We start from the raw sequence: 26,406 nt of genomic DNA, 5'->3' as shown, positions 1-26,406 counted from the left end.
ATCAAAAGAGGCGGGTGAGAACCAGGAAGAAGAAGAAGACGATAATAATGTCATTCTACCCTATCAAGGGTATATTGGTCATAAATGGTTTAAAAAACTCTTACCGTTTGTAACTAACGGGAACCACTAACGGAGTGGGTTTACTTATCAATTATTTTGGAAAGTATGGGCAGCATGCATAAATTTTCAAACTTCATGAGTGTTTTTGTAGATACCTGATACCTCAGGGGATGTACGTGTAAAAAAACCCAAAAATAAAGGGACAGTCGTACCACATCAACTGATCTGCATCATGACTGGTATCAATACGAATCAATCAACGACCAATTTGATACCAATACCTAAAATTGTGGCAAGATGAAAGATTTACACAATAGTTTAAGTGTCAAGATAATCAAGATGATCTAATAATAGATGTTTTTCCTAGTTAGTTATGAGAAGATTTTCAATTTTCATACTATTTTTTTTTCATTTTCTTATTTTTAATGAATATTCATCGAGTTTTCATTCACCAATGGCGAAGAGAGAACTATTTATAATTTATTCTCCTTTTTTAAATGAATATTCTTTCAAGACCTACTTTTTTTCTTTCATACATGGCGAAGAGAGAATCCCTTTAGCCACAGAATTTGACTAAGGCTCTGTTTGTTTCGACGTAAAATTTTACCTGGAATTAAAATTTTCACTTAAAAAAATTTAACATGTTGAAAAGTGTTCCAATGTTTGTTTTTTTTTTTATGGAAAAAGCATTGAAAAAATTTTACATTTACAAAGTAAAATTTATGAAAGAAAATTTTCTAGATCAAATTTTACACTGGAACAAACAGAGCCTAAGGAAAAATATTTCATACCTTCATCGATAGGAGGCAAGAGTTATTGATGTAATTCACTATTCAATGAGTGCATCAAAGTACAGTGGATGAAGACATTCTCTGTTCACCTTGGGTGATAAAAAAACTTTAGTCTTACTTCTAACTCCCAAAATTTTAATATATATATCGAATTGTTTTGTGCATAATGTTGTCAATTAACTGTTTTCTAGCGTAAACATAAACCTTAATCTGAACTTAAATCTGATAAGCTTGGTAACTGATTAGTATTCAATGGGATGGCAAATTGAGGATATTGGTGGGTCGGATCAGTCGGGTCATGAACTAGAATGTTTTCAGACATACCATTTAGAAGATAACATTGTTTAATGGAACTCTTTTTTAATTTTTTTGGGTAAAATTTAGTGGACCCATCTGACTAACTGGATTCGGCTTGTGTTGGATCTACTAGGTGACATATCCTACCTAATATTAGCAGTGGGGTGGGACCCCTCCAATTAATCTCCAGCCGGTGCACATGGTTTACCATGTGGATTCTCTCCTCCCGACACCTCCAAAACCCAAACAGCACTCAATCCTTCTATCAATATAAGACACGAGTCAATCAAACCTACATCTTTACCCACAAAACCCAAAAAACAAAAAAACAAAAAAATTGCCACCGTGCACGCGGCTACTGCAACTAGACAGGGGTGCGGAAAATGAACAGGGGTGTGATGGTCATTTTGACATCTTAGTGTTTGAACACAGGAACAGCGTGCATTGCACAACTGGAAGACATTCTTTCTTCTAGGGGGAAAAAAAAAAAAAGAAGGAAATATCTAATGTATATGTCTATATGACCATGTATGTACAACGATGGTACATAGGAACAACCATAAGATATCACATAATTGGATCTCACATACTCTAATTGAACAGGATCAATAAAAAAGGTAGACCCAGTGCATGAGGCTTCTGCCACTGCAGGGTTTGGGGAGGGTCATAATGAATTCAATAGGATCAATATGTGACTGATATGCGAGATTTATGGTATTGGAGCAGGAGTGGACCAATTCATATCTGACCCATTGACGACCATACTACCAGTTCAAATACCTCATTTTATCAAATTGAATTTTTTTTTTTTATTTCGTCATACTAAGAATATTTCATTGATACACACCATGTACGTTATTAGTAACTTTGTGCAAGTCTATACAAATATTTAAATTAAATTACTCCTTGGATCAACTAAGTCCTTGAACTACATTCTGCATCCACCAATATAGCTTTTGGAATATCTGGACATGGATCTCTACCAAAACTCCTGATTGATCTGGGAATAGAACAAAGTGTCTTTCCCAAACAGGCCTGCAAAAAATTATGAGAATTAACAGAAAGAAACTCTGAGAATGGTGGGCGTTTAAAAATAATGGTTTGAGGTTTTCATCTTTTAAGTATTAGGAATGAAAAATTTGAGAAAAAAATCCAAAAGTGATGGAAATAGAGATGTATTTGGACCAAAAACAAACACAATTTGCAAGATATAAGAAAGGAGGAGAGAGCAAACATGAACTCACCTTCTCCACTACTACTCTGGTATTAGATGAATGACAACTTCCTAAAATATGATTTTCGCTTTCACAGCCACCAGAAGGGTTTCCAAAGCTTGCAAATAAAATCTTTGAGATGACCTTTCCAGAAGGACATTCAAGCTGAACTCTTGGTCTCCTGCCATGGTGTCCTGTAATCCTTCTTCCCCTATTACTCATAATCTCCACCCATGGAGTCACCGGGGAGAGATGTAAGTTGGACGCATATCCACACATTCTAGTGATTGATACAGTATCCAGGGTGATTTGGAGTGGATCACCACCAAATTCTTCTAATAGGACTAGAAGGTTCGCGGAGGGTTTGAGGAAGGGTCTAGGAACATGGTACCTATGGGAAGAGATACAATTAATTAGCAGCAAGAAGAATGGTATTAGTGGAATCTGATAACTTGTATGAAGTATAGACATGACAGAAAAGAAAAGAAGGATTTATGTCAAATTATATACAATCTTCTCTGTATTACATAGCTATAGAATCAGAAGTTACATACAATGTTTGTGAAGGATCACCATTTGGGATGCGAAATGAGGACCAGTAACGACCAATGCTCTGGCCATTAACCCAAGCTTCACCTTTTCCCATTGTGCCAAGATTTAGGACTAAAGGATCATCTCCACTAGGTGCATCGAAAGTCGTCTGAAAAATTCAAATCAATAGACAAGTTAGCATGAATGAAATGGTATCTCTTGGTTTATTCAAATGACATATTCATGGTTGTCTACTAATTGAAAAACCTATTGCAATGGAACTTGAATATCATTTTTCCTATACCTTATACCACATGAGAGGAAGCTGAGTAGAGTTTCCAATATTGCTCCACTGAACTTCATGTGATCCTTCACCACTATAAATCTGAAACTGCTCTCCCAATAGCCCAACCTATGTGACATTGTTTGAAAAAGTCATTATATTCTATTTTCTTCTTCTTTTAATAAGTAAATTATCGAAAGTATGGAAAAGTTCATCTTCTTGTTGCTTCTTCATTGTACCATATGGGAAGGCTTAATGCATTACAATTAAGCAATCGTCCTTTCCCATGTTATATACATCAAGTAGGGGATAGAAGAAAATTTTCTCTTAAAATAAAACAATTTTAATTAGGTTTAAGAGGGAGCAGAAAACTAACCTTGTATCCCCAGCTGTAGTCGGTGAAATCTTGAGAGTCCGCTTCGTCATTGCCTTGAATCCTCACTCTTTGTATTCCTGCAACCTTACGCTCAAGATATGCTCCTGAATCCTTAAAATTAAAAACAAAAGCAATTAATTCATTGTTATTTATTGCCTTAGTATCGATCCATTATAAGGAAAAAAGTAATCTTTATATCAGCAAGCAAAAAGTTGTAAATTGCAAGTGAAAAAGAGAGAAGGAAATTTTATTTTTTTTTATGAAGAGAGACGGAAAATTTGAGATTGAATTAGCACCGGCAATCCAACCATTACGCTTAATAATGAAATGTTGTTCATCCCTTTATTTAGCGAAATTGAAGTCTCAAGAGTAGAGCCTACATTGTCATGACTACCATGTGCAGATCCTAATGACAACAAAGAAATTTCATTAGTTAATAAATCCAAGACTAATTTCTTTAGTTAATAAATCCAAGACTATGTACTCTGAGTCCTTTTGCTACCATTAAAAAGGCAATCCAAGACTGGAAAGTCCTAATGTGAAATTTCTCAATCAAGGGATCTATTGAAGGCTCAATCAGTTTGAATAGATCCAAAAATTTTCCACACACTAAAAACTATTAATTTTTGGAGTATTTATTACAAATTTAATGCTCAAAGATTTTTTAATCTATTTGTCAATGTGCATGTTATGGAGAGGGAGCACTACAATGACTTACCTATGTATAAGTTGTTGACAAAAGCATGAACAACATGGCCGAGGGAGTTGACATAGAGACGTTTATCACTGGAAGAGTCATTCTGAAAGCTGCATTTTTTCCTTAAATAATTTAGTAATTGAAAACTCTCGACTTTTGAAATGCACCAAGTAAATAGAAAAGATAAGGAGTTTTTGTCAGCAAATTGATTGAAAGTTATTTTCTTTGTATATTACTTTTCATTGCAAATATTGTTGATTACAATCACCATAAAACTTAAGTAGCAATTGATTTACCTGAAAGTGTACCACAGATAATCCGACTTGTCCATAGTTGTACCCATATGCTCCGGCAATTTATCTGCTCTTAATGATGTCTCTTCAAAGTTAGGAATAACATCCTGAAATGCTTCCCAATGATCAGATGATTTGAATGTCGTGACTGGTACTGTTGATCTTGTATTATATTGAGAGCTAACCTGTGGAGGAGTAATGAAAAGAGAATTATTGAAAAAAATAATTAAAAATTTTAATGTGTTAATTAAACTCATAGACAAAGTAATGCAGGTGCACTATCTTGGACCGACCCAAACCCGTTTGGGTATCCAGACGGAAAAAAACCGGGTCCAGTTTGAGTTTTTAGAGTCTAGTAGGATTTTAGGAATATTTATTTATTTTGGAAAGTATTATGTAATCTTTTATTTTGGGCAGGATACATAGGACAGTAACTTGATAGTTTCCTAGTTGGATATGTTTCTATTTCTGTTTTAGGTTACATACAGGCTTTCTTTTTATATTTATATGTATGCTGGTACCTGATCAGAAGACACAGATTTGAAGAATGGAATAGCAAAGTTTTTGTGCAGTGCCTGCGTGGCCAGAGTGATTGTGTGATCTTCTTTCCCTCCCCCTTTCTTCTTATGAGATTTCCTCTCTCCTCTGCCACTCTGAGACTTCTCAGATTTCTTTCCATCCTAACCGGCCCTCCACCAGAAAGAACTTGTATTAGTTTTGTGATGTCTAATTGAATGTATTCCACTCAATAACTGAAGATAACTCGTGTTGCCACATCAACATCTTCTACAAGGACAGTTTTAAGACCAAATGAGGGTTCCACTGAAAGAAATTACAATCACAATGAGATATATGGAAAATGTGGATGATGTATGCAATTGACTGATTGTTATATACACAGCTTGTAACAGTGGCATCTTCTATTAGCCACAGGAGTTCCCAAAATCATTTTCCGTGTGACTCTATTCCTGAAATCTTTGTAGAACTGATGGACCCTAATCTTATGTTCGGTTTAAGATGTCAAATGATTTCAATATTCTGGTTATAATTCATGTTACGATTTGAGATCAGGCCAACCCACTTAGGACCTGGGCCAACTGGGAACCAGTCTGATATTGGCAACCAAATTTTGATCTAGATGTCAAAACTATATAAACAGTGAGTTTATGGACAAAACAAACATTCAACCAAAAGGGGGGGGGGTGGGAGGGAGGAGAGAACCCACCTTTGCAGTGTTGAAGACTTCATTCTGACAATCTGGCAAGATACTAATTGACTTTTGGGGTAATTCATATGAATGGTTTTGAAAATTCACTGTAGAACTTCTTGAACTATTATTCACAAGAAAGGCAGCACATTCTCCTGCTTTACCTTGGAAAACATGAGCCTGAATTAAAGCAAATTTGTCAATATTATTGTAAATTGACATGAAAGATACTGAAGAAACAACATCAAGCCATCGGAACTAAAATAAAAAGACATTTAAGGGTTCATAAGTCCTATGTTCTTACCTCTTGTAATTCACCTAGAGAGAAATTAGTATATGTACCCCAAAGTAAAGGTGTAGAGCACAACTTTACTGCAGCATGCAATTCCTTGAGATGGCCCCATTTTGGTTGCCTAATCAAACCTGCATACATAAACATATCCAATAAGACCTTATTCAAAAATAATAATACATGGATTATGTGAAAAAATATTAAATTGTTCCACCTACCATACTCATCAAGAGGAGCTTGATCATAGTAACCTGTTGTCACATATGCAGAGCCTGTCCTTCCAAAATTTGTTCCACCATGATACTAGATTGAAAAAAATGGAAACATTAGGCACATCCCTAGTACTAAAATAAAACTGAATCCATATAGTCTAAATTGTAATAATTTATAATTAAGTCGGGAAACTAGTGGCTCACTGGATGTCAGAAGATAGATACAAAAGGGATGACAAATCTTAACCCATCCTGTCCAAACTCCTAAAAACCCTAATTTCCTACACAATGGTTTGGCTAAATTCCAATCCATTTTACAATCAGAATGGCTTCAAATTGGCACTTCAGGTTTTCCAGGTTAACAGAACCTTCTACAGTAAGTGCTAAATTTTAACCTTAAGGCTGAGGTTGACCAATGCAAATTAATTAAAATGTGCAAATCTCCCAACATAACTTTTCACACTCGTTGCACTTTATTTGAGACTAAATGCCAATAAATAACTACATAAATAAAGTCATGACCAAGATGGTTACTGAATTAACAAAATCACCATACCATGTAGTAGTTTACATAGCTTCCATTCTTTGCAGCAATGAAAAGTGCAACATGGAAGGCAATGTCTTCAGCAGATCTTATGTATGGTTTTCCACCAAATACTTGGTATCTTCAAAAGGGTTAAAAAAGAGGAGTTATTTTGGTTTTAGGTCTTGAATCATTGAAACAAGTACAACATGCATGGATGATGGATGTGTGATGTTTTCTAAACATTTCATGTAATCCAACAACAAAGGACAAACAGGTTTAATAAGAACATACTGGGATGTCCAGTTTTCTGTCCATATTGCTGGCTTATTAGGTGAATTGGGTCCTGCAAATGTTTGGCCACATCTCATCCCATTGCATGAATTGATCTGCAAAATATAGATTTAAGTGCAGTGAAAGTACAGCTGACCGAAAGGCTGGGTTAGGATAATGAAAATATTTTTTAAAAGAAGTAGACTAACCACAGGATCAGGGGCATCATCCTGCTTGCACATCACCCATGGAACACCAGTCTGGAGCCCCACAACCATTTCTGCAGCCCAACGGACGTAAGATGGTCCTTTTTCATGAAAGGCTGCTTCGACATTTTTGTATTCATTCTCTATCTACATAATTCCGATCCTTAAGCCATGAAACCATTGCAAAGTGGTGCATGAAATATAATTAGATGACAGTTACACTGGGGCTTTACCTGTGACAGAATTATGGGCCCCCCTTGTGAAGCATACAGGTTCTCAGATTTCATCAAGTTTACAATCTTGGTTGTGAAGTTTTGCATGTAAAACTGTACAAAAATGGAAGACATGTCATTTCTTTGCAAAACAATAGTTTTTATTTATTTGGGTGGATCAAAAAATTATTAACCCAAAGGGGAAAGAAAAAAGGAATTACAGCCCAGCTGAAATATCAGCAACCAGAAAAGGAACAAAAAGCTACAGGAATTGTAAAAAAAAAAAACAGAAAGCAATACAAAAAAGCTCAGAAGAGCAACAAAGAAAAGACACAGATTTCAAGACATACAACTCAAAAGAACAAACAAAAAGAAACCATAATGGGGGGAGGGGGCCACTAGGGGCGAGGTGAAGTAAAATGCAGAGGGACGTCCCAAGTGAAGGCAATCAACCTGTTTCTCTCACTTTCTTTACAAGGGGAAAGAATAGTGAATGCCTTCTGCCAAACGTTGAAGCTGATAGAGGAGCAAATTTGCTGAAAGGTGCACAACGAATTTGACCATCTCCTCATGTTCCTCTCACACCAAATATGATAGATGACAACACAAAAAGCCAATCTGTCGATAGCATCGAACACAGACTTCCCTCTAAAATGGAAGAGCACTCACACCCACTCACAAAAAAATAGAACTAGGTCAGCCAAGGGGAGGGCCAACACTTAGCAAGGATATTCTCCCATATAACTTTCTTAAAAAGGCATCTGAAGAAGCGATGATTTATATCTTCTTTATCATTCCAGCAAAAGCAACCATTTGGAATATGAATATATCTGTGGTGAAGGAAGGATTGAGTTGGAAGGGTTGACTTGAGGGCCCTCCAAACAATTAAGTTATGTCTAGGAATGAAGCCCTTTCCTCAAATAAGATTACACCACTAAACCAGAGGCTGTCTACATGATGTAGATTAAAATATGAAGAAAAAAAGACCAAAACACTGTTCACTTAAACAGTGTCACAAACTCATATTTGCCTTGTGTGGGGATGCTTTTTAGAAGATCTTGTGGGCGCATCAAGTGGAGAAAGATTCTATCCTAATGCTGCCATAGTTTAGTTTCTATTTTCAGTTTTAGAAAGTATATTTTATTTCATTTTGGTAGCTTCTAATTTTAGTTTGTTACTATTTTTGTTTTTAGGAGTTTCTATTTTGATGTATGACAGCTAGATTTTATAGGAAGTTTCTATTTTGGTTGTAAGCTACTTGTTAGCAAACACTTTCTATTTTGTAACCCATTCTTCTATATAAATAAGGAGCAAGGCTGAATACAGGGCACGATTGAAGATTGAAGAAAAAATAGAGAGCTATGGCTTGAAGCTGTGAGAGGCAGTGGATGTGGGATGCGGCAACAATGAGAGGCTGTGGGTGAGAGACCCTGGACTGAGAGAGTCCTCTATCCCCCTTCCATAAACCATTCTTCTTCTTCTTCCGTATCCTTTTATGTTCTTCTTTCATATGTAAACAGAAAAAGAGAAATAAAAAAAGTTCAATTATTCAATTTTGTTCTCCCTATTTTATTGATCCTGCTGCAATCGATATCCCACTCATTCTTCCCTGGTTTGGGGTTGAGTTTGCATTACTAGATCTAATCAAATTCCAGCTAGATGCCATACTAAATTTACCGGAGTACAAGCAGTCCAAATTGGAACAGTCCCCCTACCACGGGGTCTCCTAGGAACAAGAGGAAGGTAAGCCCAGGATTCAAAAAGGGCAGAGGAAGTAAGGGATCCAGATCCCCTACTTCCTCCACTTTAGGGATGGGACAAATGAAGAAGTGGTTTATTCCGCTAATCTTTCCAAATTGGAAGAAGACACTTCAAATTGCCTTAATCAGATCCTCTTTAATGATATCCTAGGCCGAGAGGAAAAAACACTGAACTCATCAGAACTCGGGGCCTTTTGGGCCGTCTGACTACGAATGCTTGAATGGTTTCCTCATCAGACGGAATGCTTGAGAGAAGCCTCCTCTGCTCAGGGGAGAGCTGCTTAAAGGAGATGTGATCAGCAAAATGCAAGTTGAAATGTTGAATTATCACTAAAGAATCACACATGCTTTTTCCTTTATTCTCATTACTACACTTCTCTTTGGGGTTCCAAGTCACCATAAATGCAAAGGTGTCTGGTTCTAGTTTGACCATGTTCAACCATGATTTTCTCTTCTTTCTCTCTCCCTCCTACTTTCAGAGAAGTTATTTTTCTTCTTTTTTTTTTTTTTTTTAAGCAGCAAACAGATAGTTCAGTTGGCCAACTGATTTTTGAACTTATGTCATGAAAACAAGCAGCAGTTCTGGTTTTAGCCATTCTAAAATTGGGAGATTAATTGATGTAAGACTGATATGAACTAAAGAAAAGGTTGAAAACAAAAAAAAACTAAATAAATAAATGATTGAGATAAATATTAATATATATATACCTTGAAGGGCTCATTATCGGATCGATAAACAATATCTTTAACATCATGCAACCAGAAAGGTAGCCCTCTGCGCCACCAACAAAAATACTTGTCAGAAAGGTAGCTTCTTCTTTTACCATTGCAATTTCTGGATTTCAAGAACAAAGTCTGTTCATCTACCCTAATGGGTTTGGTAAATGTTGGAAGAAGCCTTCAAGAAGTATCAAAAGGGCAGACTGCTTTTAAGTATTGGGGTTCATGGGTAAGTTGAATCTCACCATTTTTCCATGCCTAACCCATTAGCCCTACATAGATTCCATCTCCCTACAGACCTCTCTACCTTGAAATCATACTTGGTACAAGAAAAAACAAGGGATAAAACAAGAATAGTACCCATAAGTCCATTCGGATTCAATGAACGGTCCGATCCGAAGGGTTGCATAGCGGCCTTGCGCTTGGATTTCCTTGATATACCTCACTAAATTTAATCTCCCTTCAAAATTATACTGCAAAAGCATAATCACAATTGATTTTTACATTCATACACACAAATATATAAAATGGGCAAGATTCACTATAAAGGGAGTGTGTCCGGACCTTATCCCCTGAGGTTCGTTGATCGGTACGGTTGTATGATTCCTCTCATAGGGGGGCTGAAATGACCATTCCACCCACTGATCAAACACACTGCCTGGGTGTGGTCTACCCCCCTTTTATTAGAGGCACTAGGAAACCGTATCGGACAAGGGAACCGCAGGTGATAAAAATTCAGTGTCCCCGGATTATTATCCTCTCCAATTCCTAAAACTCGGTAGTGCGTCAGTCTCAGCCATCCAACGGTCGGAGCTCATTGACTATGTTGAGTTTGAACTGTTGGATATTTGACCTAGCACTGCCTAGTTTTAGGGAATTGGGGAGGATAATTTTCCGTGTGTCCTCTGCACGTTTGTGAGAACTAATTGGAGTGTCCATGGCGGAATCAACATGATAGTCATTGCCGTCTTTCATAGGGGTAGGGTGATCATTTTGCCATCCACGTGTTTGGTTAGGCACATGAGTAATTCTCCCATAGAGAACATTTCTCCATATAAAATATGGGTTGACGTTCTCTATGGGAAGCATGACCCCAAAGCACATGGGGACCAATGAGAGCAAGTACATTGGCATCATAGGGGGCGGGAAGGCCCCCCCCCAAACACACACACACACACACACACACATATGGATGAATTTCTCTTCATCCATAATCATGCAGATCTTGAACCCTTAAAATTAATTAGCATGGGAAAGGGAATTTCAACTCTGTACAATACCAAGAGTGGGAGCGTTAATGGATGACACAGGGTCAAATACCAGTGGAGAGGAGATACTCTCTTCTCCAACGGATGAAGAAAAAACTCTTAATCATAAAATACATGCATATAGAGATTAGATAGATTAAGATAGCTCACCTGGCCTGGTTGAGGCTCGTGTTGGTTCCAAAACACGTAGGTTTGTATAACGTCTATTCCACCTTCTTTGGCTTTAGCTATCAAAGATGGCCACATCTGCCAAATTTCTTATTTTATCATTAAACATTCATAATATATCTGATTAATTATCCACATAAATCTTAAAATAAATTCTAAAAGATCAAGTTTTTCTCATGCTACGGTGAATGGGGGTTTGTTTCAATGCATACAGGTTTATGAACCCTAAAATGATGAGATAAATCTCCACCACGTGGGAAAGGAAAACTTTCTCCAATTCTAGAGGATCTCATATATAGTAACAAAACGGACATAGGCTTTGGCCTGATGGTTAACGTACGTATCATTTGTGATAGTGATGGCTTGGGTTCGAATCGCTTCTCCCATATTGCATGCTTGACATTTACCCCTTTGTAGTTTTCAATTAAGTGCGGCCCTAAGAAAATAAGGCAGTGTGATTTCCAAGGGCAATATTTTCTTTATGGTCTACGTTGAAAAGAAATATCTATTGTTTGTCTAATAAGAAAATGGGGAAGAGTAAGCACATTAATTTGTCTTTTTTTCTATCACTATCAATCAAACTGTACCCATTAAAATTAAAAGGAAAAAATCAAAAGTAAAGAGAGAAAGAAGGCTAAAGATTTATATTATGGATGATTGGTTGTACCATGTGGCCTGGACATGTAATAAATTTAATTATTGGATATCTAAAGAATATTTTAGAATGGCAATTAAGTGGTCAAATTCCATATATATTCAATGGGAAAAAGTTCTTTATCTGGGAGTGCTGGTGTAGTTGATCTCTCTCTTTCCCATATGAAAAGACACTTCTACCCCCTTGTTTTAAGGAGGAGAGAGATAAACACATGAGAGTGCTAACGTAGGCCACACTCCCATACAGAAAACTGCTTCCCATATTCAATTTATTGTCTCGCACATTTTTTTGGTTTCCCTAAAGTAGTTTCGGACCCCCCCCACCAATTTGCCACTTACCTGACACCAATGGCAGACATCAATTGAATTGAGCCTTGACTGGTAAGTCGATGAAGTGTCTTTAACCCATGATGAAGAAAGAACCTCTTAATTCATAGGATCTGACCCTCCAATTGATGGGAGTTAATATGACATTTGGTATTTCAAGAGTTCAATTGTAACATCAAATCACCTTGGATGAAGATGGAATGATTAGAAGAAAGTTTTTTTTTTTATAAGTGAAGACCTTTGGGTTTACCTCTACAAAATTTCAGGAACCAGATCCACTCCAACGTATCAGCCCCTCCAATGCACATTTGATAGCTGAGCACACCGGGCATGCAACCCAACGTGTTGCTAACCATCGGATGTGCACTGGAGGGGCTGGTGCGCTGGAGAGGATCTGAATCTAAATTTTAACCAACATTAGACTGCTATGTGGTACAAATAGATGGCCCGTCCATAGATACCCCCCTATGGCAGGTCGGTTCATATATAAAACCTAATATGAAAAAAGAAATTCATGAATGGTCGGCCTCCATTAGACTTGTTATGTGTTACAAGTAGGTGGGCCATCAATAGATACCCTATGGCATGGTTTTAGTGTATGGTATTGGATGGGTTATTGATCACTTGCAAAACCGGTATCATATGATACCGATATAGTATCGCATGGATCGGTTGTACCAGACAATTTTGCCCCTGATTTTCTTAAAAGATAATTTTTTTACTGCTATACTCTTTATCTGTACTGTTTCACGGATGCAATATCAGTATGGATATCGGAATCAATGACTAACAAAACTGATACAAGCGATCCGATACTGATACCGATACCAATACCAATATCAATACCAATACCTTAAACCATGTTCAATGGACAGATTCGTCTATAGAAACTGCTCCGGCCAAGAATGAAATCCACAGGAAAGGTCACAGACAACCAAAGGCTGCAGCATTGATATATGGTGCCAGAAACACGTGATCTCTGCACTTCAACTACATCTCTCACCTACCCAAAGGAAAGGAAACAAGAATTGTTGCGGTTCCTTTATTTTTATTATCCTGATGTATAAATAAAAACAGATTCATGTTTCAGGGAATTAAGAGAGCTAGAAATGCTTATTAATTATGGAGTTAGTAATAATGAATTATTACCTCAGGAGTACTACGAGGATAATGAATTGAACCAGAGAAAAGAATCCGCCTCTCTCCATTGATAATGAGCGATCTTCCATCATAGGTGACATCCTCTCCGACAATATTCCGGCCACTCCCTCCGATCACTGCCACCACTGAAACAACCCAACACAACCACCAACCCATCTCTAAGCCTAATTCCAGTCTCGATCACACTTATTATATAACTTCTCTTAACCCTCCCTCCATTTGAACCTTTTTATATCAATAATCCAATATTCTTTTCAGACACTAAACCAGATACGCACTTCTGGGTCTCTCTTTATTTCCTCCCTTAAACGGGCATCCTTTCCTTGTATAATTATCTCCTCCCTTAAACGTGCATCCTTTCCATAGATAACTTCTCACTAATCTTAATTTCTATAAAATTGCTAGTGTGAATGATTTCTTTACAAATAAAAATGTTAATTAATTTTGTAGAATTTTTGTAAAATGTCTGATTTGGTATCCTAATTGCCGCATTGAGACAGGGAGGGGAGAGAGAGACACACAGAGAGAGACTGGCAGAGTGGTGCCCGTGAACTGTATGTTATTTTCTCGTCATTACTTTACGTTAAATCAAACAGAAGTACAGAACTTAAGAACTTAAAACGTCAAAGAAGAATCTTAACCTATTCTCCTTTCCTTTCCACGTGTAACAGTCTCCTTTCGGAGTTTCAGTTGTCTCTATTAGGAGAAAGTTTCCTTCAATGCACGGTCACCATTCATCAACCCATCCTAAGCTTCACAAATCCCTATTGCTTGTGTGTGATGTGAATGGATTCTTATTCATGGTAGTTGAAGGAAAAGTTGGTCCTTCTATTTACCGTCACCTGGTATTTTTTGAATTTGGAGCGGTAATTTTAAATTTTGAATTTTGAATTGAACTCATCTACTAATTATTGGATTGACATAAAATTCATGTGACGGCTTGTGAGTTGAGCACAGAATGATGGTCACTTGTTGCGTCAAGAAATCATCGAGCGGTCATGCGAGTGCCGTCACCTACAAAAGGACCAAGGGGTCACCAAAGAGAACCGCTATCGTTCCGGCCTAGGGCTCTCCGATGCCAAAGTGAGATTTCTTGAGCAAACAGATGAATAGAGATTATTCAAGATGGGTTGGAGGGTGTAAGATACCTCCTCTTTTATAGCGGTGCATGGCGGAGTAGAGAGTCCCTAGTTGATGTGGAGTCTTCTTCGTAGATGGAAGAGTGAACCACAGAGTGGATAGAGTCCCTGAGTAGTAGGCCTCCTCCCTGGTTGGTTGTCTTCCCATGAGATTTAGTGTCCCAATAGGGTTGTCCTTCTTGATGGGTACATCCTTCTACGAGGTAGATAGGGTTCTCAGTGCTTGAGTCCATCTAGGTTACGCAAATGGTAGGTGAGGGCCCGGGCCTTCGTGGTGGTGTGCATCTTGTTGGCGACGTGGTGGTCATGTAGTCCACTGTACTTGTACCTCGTCGAGGTCCCAACTCTTCAGTGGATAAGGCCCGAGGGGGAAGGATGTACAAGTCAACATTGGCCCAAGGGGGATGATGCCCAAGTGTGGGTGACGCCCTAGTGGGTGGCGCCCAAGTGTGGGTGACTCCCTAGTGGGTGGCGCCCAAGTGTGGGTGACCCCCCAGTGGATCTCATGCTGTCGGTGTCCGGGTGATCTCTCGCTGTTCCAGGACACGTGGTATCTTCTGATAGGTTGGGATGATTTGTGGTTCATCATTTGCCCCTCACTCTCTTGGAACAATGTGCTCAAGAGAGTCCTCCATACACTTGTAAATTATTCAGGGGGTTGGTAGCAAATAATTTCTCTCAGGGGGTAGGTCTACGAATTGAGGGGTGAGGGAGAGGTTGTGGGTTCAAACCTCTCCTCTCACATCTTTTTACCTTTTTATTTTTCTTTCTTTTTTTTTTTATAGAGATACGCATTCTCCTTTTCCCCATTCACTTTCCATTTCCACTCATTTCCTTTTCTCCTCTTGTCTTCTTCCTTTCACTTTTTTGTCTTTTGGCTCTTCTCTCCACCTTGTTTTTGTCCCTCTCTTGGTGTGCCCCCAAGTGTTTGTCACATTTCCTCCTTTGCCCATTAGCCTTGGGACTTGGTGTCTTGTGGCTTGCCTTGAGCTTGCCTTTATGGTGCCTTGTGGCTTGCTTGTTCGTCGCCGTCAGGCGTCCGTCGGAGTTCGGATGTCGACCTCCCTTGGCGGCGTCCTTGTCAGCCGCTCGTCGTGTCCCTATCCATCGCGCCGCCAAGTGTGCTCGTCACGCCTGGTTGCCTACATCCGGATCGCGCCTTGCGCTTGCCGTTAGGTCCACCTTTGCCATCGCGGTGTGTCACCTGCGCCAGCTCCATCGCGCCCTTGTGCGTCACGCTCGTTGGGGCTGTCATGCCTGTTTATGCGTCGCGCTCGCCTTGTCACGGTCAAGGTCCGGCCACGGACACGGCTCTTGGTCATTTTCTCTCCTTTTTTTCTTCTTCTTTTCTTTTCTTTTTCCTTTTTTTTTTTTTTTTTTTTTTTTTTTTTTGAGGTGTCTTTCCCCGATTAGTTCACATGTTGGTGGTTACAGTTGACATCCCTCTTCGGCATTGGAGATTTGTTGCTCCGAGTAAGTAGCTTGATCCCTCCTTCTTCATTCATGTCCTCTCCTGACGACTTTGATCCGGCCACGGCCCCTCTTGAGTCTCCGGGGTCTTTGTCTCGGTCGTCCTCCCTGCGCGGTACTACCTTGTCACGCCCTCTCCCCGCCGGTGATGGGGAGGAGGAGGTTCCTAGAGGCTCGCCTCTAGTGTTAGTAGGGGTGCCGGGGTTCCTCGTGCTTCGCTTTGGGGACCCTCACGATGTTGGCCCCATCGCTAGTGTCTTGACCACCTCGTACCTAGCTTCCATCCATCACGAGTTCCATATCTCTCCCGAGATCGTTCTTCGTGTCCCCGGCCTTGACGATCGTGCCTACTCCCATAGAGCGGAGACGAGGTTTACCTTTACCATGTTTTCTTCACCTACGGTCTTCGTCTTCTGTCTCCTCTCTTTGTGGAGTTGGTCTTGGAGCACCGGTGCCTTACCCCGGGCAGTGGCATCCAACTCATGGTGGTTTATTTTAGGAGTGCATGTGTTTTTTGCCCTGGGGGCGTGCCGCCACTGTTCCCCTATTTTCGTACTTCTATAAGCGAGGAGGGAGATGGCGGGTGTTACCACTTCACCCATCGTGTTCCCAAGGGGGCTCTTGCTACATTTGATCCTATTGCGGGAATTACCAACTCGGTGAAGCGCTGGAGGGATCGCTTCTTTTTTGTTACGGTCCCTCGATGTGCGTTGTGGTCTACCTGGGAGGCCGTTGATATCAAGGGGGTGAACCGCCCTCTCGAGCTGAGTGACTCTGAGCTCGACACCCTCCGACAATGCCAGGGACATGATCCGTTCGACGTCCATCAGTTGGATTCTGAGGCCTTCTTGTGCCTCTGGAAGTTGAGTCCTGGTAAGATTTTTCCTTTTTTGCTTGCATCCACGTTTATCTTCTAATTTGTCAGCGGTTTGACTTGTCCTGTGGTCTTGGTTTGATGTTGTTATGTAGTGAGTATACGGTCGGACCTTGACGTTTACCGATCCCGCATGTGGAGGAAGAGCTCTTCGATCGTTCCTCCTAAGAGTGGTTCTGGTTCTGGAGTGCTGGTGTCGACATTCCCTCGGTCCTTGCTCCTTCTTCTCTGGCGGTCGCTGGGACCAAGCGGAGGGGTGGTCCGGACTCTTCCAGTGTGATGAGGTCTGGTGTACGTGTCATTTTTCCACGCTCTTCTTCTTCCGTCATTGCTGCTTCGGGACCTCCTGCTCCGCTTCCCACTGTTGCTCCCCCAGGGCCTTCTACTCTATCCCCCTCTAAGGGGAAGGGGGTGAGTTCTTCTTCGATCGGCACGGCTGTCGATCCGCCCGTCGCTTCGTCGCTGGTGCTTTCCTTGGACCTTGAGGAGGGTGCGACACTGTCTGGGCAAGGGGTGCCACGGGAGTGATTGGATAAGGGGAGGCTCCCTGCTGTGAGTTTAGCCCTACATGGGCTTAGTGACGCGTGTATGGCACAGACCCTCTATCATGACATGGCCTCTGTGAGTTATTCTTCTCCTTCTCTTTACGTCATTGCCTCTTTTGTACTTGGGGTGTTTACTATTTGCTATGTTGGTGATAGGTCCAGCACCGTGTTACTGAGGCGGTGCTTCGACTGGAGGGTCATGCCTTCCGTGAGATCCAGATAAAGCGTGCACTGTGGAACATGGAGAGGGAGCTTCAGGGGCATACGACTGCTAGCGAGATTGCTGAGGCACGCAAGCAAAGTGTGTCGGAGGAGCTTGAGGTGGCATCTGGGAAGCTCATGGTGGTGTCCTAGGAGCTCCGAGTGGCATCTGCTGCGGTGGCCGAGAGTTCGACTAGAGTCCGCGCCCTGGAGGAGGAGGTTCGTGCGTTGAGGGAGAGTCGTGAGGTTGAGCTGTCAGTAGCTGGGGAGGGAGCTGTGGCTGAGTTTTGGGGGTCTCGGGCGATGATAGACTTATTCCACGAGAGTACCCAGGACATATATGAGGGGGGTGTCCATGATTTGGCGACTCGTGTTTTGAAGGAGACCCCTGGCTACGATTTCTTAAGATTCTCTGAGTTTGTCTTGGTGCTGTCTGCGATGACTCACGCTCCCACTGGGGATGATGTTGCTGTGCCTAGAGCGAGTGCAGTCTTGCCTGAGGAGACCGTGGCCTTGCTTGAAGAGAGCGTGGCCGTGCCTAGGGAGAGTGTGGCTCATCTTCGTGAGGACGACATGATGTCCCCCACAGGGTCCGACGTGACTCCTCCCGCCGACGCCCCATGATTTTATATGTATTTGTGAACCTCGAACCTTTGAGATTTTGAACTTGGCTGTACTTGTGATTCCCGTCGCTTGTAGTAGATTTGTTTTCCTTCTACTTACCTTCTTGCTACGTAGGATCTTGATGGTCTTCAATCCCTGGCAATCGAGGGATGCAGGTGGCCTCCTGCCGTACTGGTTGTCGGACCTTGGTGGTCATTGGGCCTGGGTGGCCTTATGCCGTGGTGGCCTACGGGCCTTGGTGGTCAGCGGTCCTGGGTAGCGTTATGCCTTGGTGGTCATCGGACCTTGGTGGCATTACGCCTTGGTGGTCAGCGGACCTTGGTGGCATTACGCCTTGGTGGCCTACGGGCCTTAGTGGCATTACGCCTTGGTGGTCAGCAGACCTTGGTGGCATTATGCCTTGGTGGCCTACGGGCCTTAGTGGCATTACGCCTTGGTGGTCAGCGGACCTTGGTGGCATTACGCCTTGGTGGTCAGTGGACCTCGGTGGCATTACGCCTTGGTGGTTAGCGGACCTCGGTGGCATTACGCCTTGGTGGTTAGTGGACCTTAGTGGCCTTATGCCTTGGTGGTCAGCGGACCTTGGTGGCATTACACCTTGGTGGTCAGCAGACCTCGGTGGCATTACGCCTTGGTGGTTAGCGAACCTTGGTGGCATTACGCCTTGGTGGCCTACGGTTCTTAGTGGCATTATGCCTTGGTGGTCAGCGGGCCTTGGTGGCCTTACGCCTTGGTGGTCAGCGGACCTCAGTGGCATTACGCCTTGGTGGTCAGCAGACCTTGGTGGCATTATGCCTTGGTGGCCTACGGGCCTTAGCGGTCATCGTACCTAGGTGGTCTTGCGCCTCGGTGGTCATCGGACCTTGATTGTAGTCAGCCAACAAGTAGGAGTAGACAAGTGTATCCCAATTTCCCAATATAAATTTCAAATAAAATTTTCAAATAACTTTTGAAAATCCAAATCTACTGTGTATCATGACTGACTCCCAACTCTGCTACTGCTACTTGGCTGACTAGTGACTCTGCTACTCCTACTGCTACTAGTGTTTCTCTTACTGGTAGTACTTCTTCAGGTGTTCTGAGTTCCAAGTGCGCTCTACCTTCTTGCCCCCCTGAGTCTTCAAGCGGTAGGCCCCGCGACGTATCTGGTTGGAGACTATGTATGGTCCTTCCCAGTTGGCTGATAGCTTTCCTTCTTTCCTTGGCTGGGAAACACTGGCCCTTCTCAGGACCAGGTCTCTCTAGTGGAACAACCTCTCTCTTACCCTGGTGTTGTAGTATTTGGCGGTTCATTGCTGGTAGGCTACATTCCTTAGGAGTGCTTTCTCTCGGACTTCATCGATGAAGTCTAGGTTCGCCTATAGTCCATCAACGTAGGTGCTCTCGTTGAAGCATAGGACTCGATGGGACATAGCGAGGACTTCGACTGGTGCTAGTGCCTCTGTGCCATATGCCAGGCAGAATGGGCTCTTCCCTGTGGGCGTCCTGACTGTGGTCCGGTACGCCCAAAGTACACTTGGTAGTTCCTTGACCCACTTCCCCTTAGTGCCCTCTAGCCTCTTCTTGACCCCTTCTAGTAATGTTCTGTTGGTCCCCTCCACCTGACCATTGGCCTGTGGGTGAGCTACCGAGACAGGTCGATAGTCGATGTTGTAGCTTTGACAGAATGCCCTGAACTTGGGGTTATCGAACTATTTGCCGTTGTCCGATACTAGGATTTGTGGCACGCCGAATCTGTAGATGACTTTTTCGTGGACGAATTTCTCCATTTCACTCTCCATTATCTTGGCTAAGGGCTTAGCCTCGACCCACTTGGTGAAGTAGTCAATGGCAACGACCAGGTACTTCCTATTTCCTGATGCTGCCATGAAGTTGCCTAGGATGTCCATCTCCTACATGGCAAAGGGTATTGGGTTGAGGATTGATGTTAGTTTGGTGGCGAATAGATGGGGTACTGGGGCAAAAAACTGACACTGCTCGCATTTCCTGACATACTGTATGGCCTCCTCTTGCATTCATGGCCAATAGAGTCCCTGGCGGAGGACCTTGTAGGCTAGGGCTTGTCCTCCCATGTGGCTGCCGCATATCCCCTCGTGGACTTCTCCCAGGGCGTACTCAACTCCCTTGGGTCCCAGGCACCGGAGTAGTGGTGCTGTGACACCCTGCTTATATAGCACCTCGTCAAGGATGGTGTACTTTGTAGCTCTCATCCTTATTTTCCTTGCCTCGTTCTTGTCTTCTGGTAAGACATCGTTCTGCAAGTAGTTGAGTATAGGGTCCATCCAGCTGGGCCCTTCTTCGATGGCATTGACCCGCTTCTCTTGGTACGTTGGTTCATGTAGTACTTCAATGTACACCGCCCCTACCAGGTTTTGGAATTCATCATTAGCTAGCCTGGATAGAGCATCAACAGCGATGTTCTTGATCCTGGGAACGCGAACCATCTCGAACTTCATGAACCCCTCGATCAATGACTGGGCATGTGCTAGGTATGCCGCCATTTGCTCGTTCTTTGCCTCATATTCTCCATTCACCTGGTTCACTACGAGCTGGGAGTCACTCCGGATGGATAGGTGTGTTACTTGGATGGCCTTGGCCACTCGGAGCCCATCCAATAGTGCTTCGTACTCTGCTTCATTGTTGGATGCCGGGAAGGTGAATCGAAGTGCATACTGGATCCGGAATCCCTCGGGGCTGGTGACTATGAGGCTTGCCGCACTTCCTATTGCATTACTCAAACCATTCAAGAACATCATCCACGATCCGCGGTCCTGTTCCTCTAGTTCAATCTTAGATAGGGTGCACTTGGCGACGAAGTCCGCCAGAGCTTGATCTTTGATGGCTGTCCGGGGTTGGAACCTGATGTCATGTTTACTCAGCTCTACAACCCAGGCTACCAGTCTCCCAGAGGCATTTGGCTTATGTAGCACCTTCTTCAGAGGTAAGTCAGTGAGGACCCTGATGATATGGGCTTGGAAGTATGGTCGTAGCTTCCTGGATGCTACCACTAGTGCGTAGGCTACCTTCTCGATCCTAGTGTACCTGGTCTCTATGACAATCAGAACATGGCAGACATAGTAGATAGGTCTCTGGACCTTGCCTTCCTCTTTCAGGAGTACTACGCTTACGACGATCGGGGTGGCGGCTAGGTAGACCTATAGGTCATCGCTGGGTTCTGGTCACCCCATCAGTGGCGGGCTCTCCAGGTACTCCTTCAGTTGTTCGAACACCTTCTAGCACTCCTCTGTCCACGTGAAGTCTTTTGGACTTCTGAGGTTCTTCAATGTCTTGAAGAATGGCAAGCACTTGTTGCCCGACCGTGACATAAACCTCGAAAGGGCTGCGACTCTTCCATTCAATCTCTGCACCTCTCTGACTGTTCGAGGGGGGTGCCATCTCCTGGATGGCCTTGATCTTGGACGGGTTGGCTTCTATTCCTCGTACTGAGACCATGAACCCTAGGAATTTTCCTGACGTTACCCCGAAGGCGCACTTTACGGGGTTCAGCTTCATCTGGTTCCTTCTCAGTACTGTGAAGCCTTCCTCTAGGTCGGTGAGGTGCTGGTGGGCTTGGACGCTTTTCATGAGCATGTCATCCACGTACACCTCCATGTTGCACCCAATTTGTTCCTCGAACATCTTGTTGACCATCCTCTGGTAAGTGGCCCCTGCATTCTTTAGCCCGAACGGCATGACACAGTAGCAATAGTTCTCTTGGTCAGTCCGGAATGCCGTGTAGGGCTCATCGTCCTCATGCATAAGGATCTGGTTGTACCCTGAGTAGGCGTCCATGAAGCTCAACATCTCATGGTCGGCGGTAGCATCGATCAGCAAGTCAATCCTGGGCAGGGGGTACTCATCCTTCGGGCATGCTTTGTTCAGGTCGGTGTATTCAACACACATCCTCCACTTTCCATTAAGCTTAGGTACAATGACCACATTCGCAAGCCAAGTGGGGAACTTCTCTTTCCGGATGAACCTCGATTGGCTCAGTTTCTCTACCTCTTCTTTGATGGCTGCCTATCGGTCGAGGACGAAGTTACGCCTCTTCTGCTGGATGGGCTTTCTGGTCGGATCGATGTGCAATCGATGCTTTGCTATGGAGCATGGTATGCCTGGCATGTCAGAGGTCGACCATGCGAAGATATCCATGTTGGCTTGGAGGAGGTGCCCAAGGTCGTTCTTCTGCTCGTCGCTCAATAGTGAGCCTATTTGCATAGCCTTGGAGGGGTCATCCTTACTGAGTGGCCATGGGACGAGGTTCTCCACCGGTCTACCTCTCCTCTCTATTAGTTCATCTCTCTGGTCGCTGACCAGGTTCTCTAGGCAGAGTGCCATTCCTCGGGTGTTGCCATTATTCTTCTTTATGAAGGTCGCATAGCACTCCCTTGCTTTCTTCTGATCTCCTCGGACCTCACCTACCCCATCATCGGTGGGGATCTTCATCTTCAGGTGGAGTGGTGATACGAATCCTCTGAGGGCTATCAGGGATGGTTGCCCTAGGAGGCCGTTGAATGACACCATGGACTTGACAACCATGAAGTTCACCATGATCGTCACTTGCTGAGGGTGTACTCCGAAGGTGACTGGTAACTCTATGGTGCCTCTGATGGAGGCAGTCGTGCCCGAGAATCCATGGAGGTAGGTAGGTTCCGACTTGAGCTGATCGTCCCCGAACCCGAACTGTTGGTAGGCATCCAAGGAGAGCACGTCTACAGATGCCCTTGTGTCTATCAGTATCCTGTGTACAGGTCGGTTGGCTACCTCCACCTGTACCACCAGGGCATCCTCATGTGGGAAGCTTAGTCCTTCTAGGTCTTCATCCGAGAAGAAGATCACCGTCTCAGTCTTGGCTATCTTGCTTGGCTTCTCTGTAACTCCCACAAACAGGGCATGAGCTTTGGCCTTCCTGGTGGACTCCTACCCCGGTCCTCCTAGTATGGTGAGGATGGGGGCTCCCTTGGTGCCACTAGACTCTGCTACATCTCTCCGCTCTTCTGGGTGGTCCCGATCTGTTCTCCTTTCTTCTCTTCTGGGTCCTTCTCTGTCTTGGTCACGGCCCCTATCACCCTGATCCGAACGGCCATCACGTCTTCCTCTAATGTACTTATTCAAACTCCCTACTTTCACAAGGCCTTCTATCTCCCTCTTGAGTTGGTAGCAGTCCTCTGTATCATGCCCATTCTCCTTGTGGAAGAGACAGTACTTGTTAGGGTTACGCTTCTCTGGTCCAGCTAACATGGGTCATGGCCAACGGAGTAGGTCACGGTCTTGGATCTGCATGAGTATCTAGGACCTAGTGGTGGTCAGTGGTGTGACCTCAGGGCTGCCTGCTCTTTCACTCTTCTCTGGTGGACGGTCTGTCCGCCTAGATGGGCAGTCATCCTTCTCTTGGCAGCGCTCGGTCCTGGACCTCTTACTTTCTTTACGGTCATCTGGAGCTTTACCTCGATCACCTTCTTCCTGGCCTACAGCACCTTGGCCATGTTGGCAAATTCGTTACACTGCTCTAGGAGCTCCTTCATGGTCCTGGTCTCGTGACGTGCCAGGTCCTTGATCAGGTCCAGGTCCCTGATGCCCCCTACCAAAGCAGCATGCTAGATCTGGTCGTCCAAGTCTCGAACTTCCAAGGACTCTTTGGTGAACCTGCTGACATATTCCTTCAGAGATTCCCCAAGGTTCTGTACCACATTCAGTAGATTGATGGTGGTCTTCTTTTAATTGATGCTGCTCTGGAAGCGGGTGACGAATTATTCACATAACTCCGCGAACGAACCTATGAACCTCGGTCGTAGCTTGGAGAACCATGAGGTAGCTGCACCCTTGAGGGATGCAGGGAATACTCGACAGGAGATGACGTCCAATCCCCCCATATAGGGTCATCATCCCATTGAAGTAGTTGATATGGTCGTTAGGGTCGGTGGTACTGCTGTAGAGCACAAAGGTAGGCAACCTAAACTTGGAGGGGAGTGTGGCGGACATGATCTCCGTGGAGAACGGATGCTGACCTGGTATGGAATGTGTCTCGCCCTTGGTCTGCTTCTTCAACCCTTTTAGCTTCTCATCCAGGTCGTGTAGTCTTTGATCTAGCTCCTCATCTCGTGTCTCTCCTTCTTGCCTGGCAAGACGTTCACTGCGACCTCATTCCCGTCCTCTCCTTGAAGTTCCCTCCCGCCTTGAGTGCTGGAGGGATGGTGAGTGGTTACGCCGTGACGAACCCTAGCGCGAAGGTGAGGGGCTCTCCTCCCTGTAGGTCCAGCTACATGGTGGTATGGGACTTCCTCCCAGTCGACCTTTGAACATGGACCTCCGGATGGATCTCTCCAGGCTTGGCACCCTTGTCCGGGGTGTTGGTGTCCTCCCACGCTGTGACCTTACTAGGAGGTCTGCCGTTCTTCTAGGATGTTGGGATGGATCCCCCTGCTGGTGTACAAGACTTGCTCGTCCTACAACTCTCCCCGATCTGTCACCCCTGGGAGAAGACCTCCTAGGGTATGATTCTTGTCGTGGTACAGGCTCTGCTCTTAGTGATGACAGTGTTCTACTGCGGTGGGGCATCGCCCGCTGCCTCAGGTAGTCTCAAAAGAGTTGTTGTTCATCGAGGATCTATCTCTGCAGGTCGTAATCTGACCCATGGTGGCTGGTGCATTGGGGTCAGGTACCACCTCTACCACTACATCGTTTGCATCATCATTGTTGGGCTCATCGACCGTAATTTGGTCATCATGTGAGATCTCTTGCTCCAGGGGGACATGGTCTTGGTCATTGGCTCTGCGACGAGAGCACTCTGGAGGGGGTGATCCGTTCCTTGCTACTTGGTTGGTGGAGGCAGCGGTCTTCCTTCGTGGCGACATTGTATGAGTATGGAAGTGAGATAGTAGGTGTAATGGCTAGCATTGTTCCCACAGACGGCGCCAATTTGTTGCGTCAAGAAATCATCGAGCGGTCCTATGAGTGCTGTCACCTGCAAAAGGACCAAAGGGTCACCAGAGAGAACCGGTGTGGTTCCGGCCTAGGGCTCTCCGATGCCAAAGGGAGATCTCCTGAGCAAACAGATGAATAAAGATTATTCAAGATGGGTTGAGGGTGTGAGATACCTCCTCTTTTATAGCAGTGCATGGCAGAGTGGAGAGTCCCTAGTTGATGTGGAGTCTTCTTCGTAGATGGAAGAGTGAACCACAGGCTGGATAGAGTCCCTGAGTAGCAGGGCTCCTCCCCGGTTGGTTGTCTTCCCGTGAGACTTAGTGTCCCAGTAGGGTTGTCCTTCTTGACGGATAGATCCTTCTACGTGGTAGATAGGGTCCCTGGTGCTTGAGTCCATCTAGGTTACGCAAGTGGTAGGTGAGGGCCCAGAGCCTTCGTGGTGGTGTGCATCTTGTTGGCGACGTGGTGGTCATGTAGTCCAGCTCGTACTTGTACCCTGTCGAGGTCCCAACTCTTCAGTGGATAAGGCCTGAGGGGGAAGGATGTACAAGTCAACATTGGCCCAAGGGGGATGATGCCCAAGTGTGGGTGACGCCCTAGTGGGTGGCGCCCAAGTGTGGGTGACTCCCTAGTGGGTGGCGCCCAAGTGTGGGAAGTGGATCTCATGCTGTCGGTGTCCGGGTGATCTCCTGCTGTTCCAGGACACATGGTATCTTCTGATAGGTTGGATGATTTGTGGTTCATCACCACTCAACCCCAGGTAGCAGAGGATCCAAATCCTCTTTTTACTCTCATATACTTTTATTCTTATTCTTGTTTCTTTTTGTTCATGTAAGAATTAGGCCGTAACTCTAATTGAGGTGTATCATTCTCCATTCATGCTTCTCTTTCACCACTCTAGCTTAAGGATCTTGTTTAACATTTCAAAATTTCTTAGCAGTTTTGTAAATATGCACATGGTTATACTCATCAAGTCTCTTACCATATGAGTCTTCATAGCTATCTCATGACTAGGATAGTTGATTTTGTATCATAATCATAGGAATAGATTAGGATCTTTCCATCTTTGTTGGGTGATTGACCCTTGCATTCTTTGTATGTATG

The 26,406-nt window shown here is 43.9% G+C and overlaps 1 protein-coding gene across 1 annotated transcript; it reads right to left on the bottom strand.

Annotated features, from left to right (window-relative positions):
• Positions 1 to 2,010: 2,010 nt before the first annotated feature.
• Positions 2,011 to 13,681, bottom strand: LOC122653499 (beta-galactosidase 6-like). The gene is made up of 19 exons (XM_043847350.1): positions 13,514 to 13,681; positions 11,366 to 11,461; positions 10,308 to 10,420; positions 9,936 to 10,002; positions 7,489 to 7,581; positions 7,259 to 7,402; positions 7,071 to 7,165; positions 6,810 to 6,918; positions 6,260 to 6,344; positions 6,054 to 6,172; positions 5,768 to 5,929; positions 4,546 to 4,727; positions 4,271 to 4,359; positions 3,849 to 3,958; positions 3,553 to 3,663; positions 3,198 to 3,305; positions 2,917 to 3,062; positions 2,393 to 2,753; positions 2,011 to 2,183 (listed from the first exon to the last, which is right to left on the bottom strand). Exons 1-19 carry the CDS (start codon positions 13,679 to 13,681, stop codon positions 2,064 to 2,066), a joined length of 2,478 nt encoding a protein of 825 aa, XP_043703285.1. The 3' UTR covers positions 2,011 to 2,063.
• Between the last annotated feature and the right edge of the window lie 12,725 nt (positions 13,682 to 26,406).

Source organism: Telopea speciosissima, chromosome 3 (genome assembly GCF_018873765.1).
Source record: "Telopea speciosissima isolate NSW1024214 ecotype Mountain lineage chromosome 3, Tspe_v1, whole genome shotgun sequence".
NCBI lineage: Eukaryota > Viridiplantae > Streptophyta > Magnoliopsida > Proteales > Proteaceae > Telopea > Telopea speciosissima.
Note: the sequence above shows the minus strand (reverse complement) of the source record. Positions and strands in the feature narration are given on the sequence as shown.

Excerpts from the sequence above, each read along its gene's own strand:
- LOC122653499 (XM_043847350.1), bottom strand. The coding sequence starts at position 13,681 with ATGGGTTGGTGGTTGTGTTGGGTTGTTTCAGTGGTGGCAGTGATCGGA. Across the intron at positions 4,360-4,545 it reads TATCTGTGGTACACTTTCAG|CTTTCAGAATGACTCTTCCA; the intron begins GTAAATCAATTG and ends GAAAAAATGCAG. Across the intron at positions 2,754-2,916 it reads GGTGATCCTTCACAAACATT|GTACCATGTTCCTAGACCCT; the intron begins GTATGTAACTTC and ends CTCTTCCCATAG.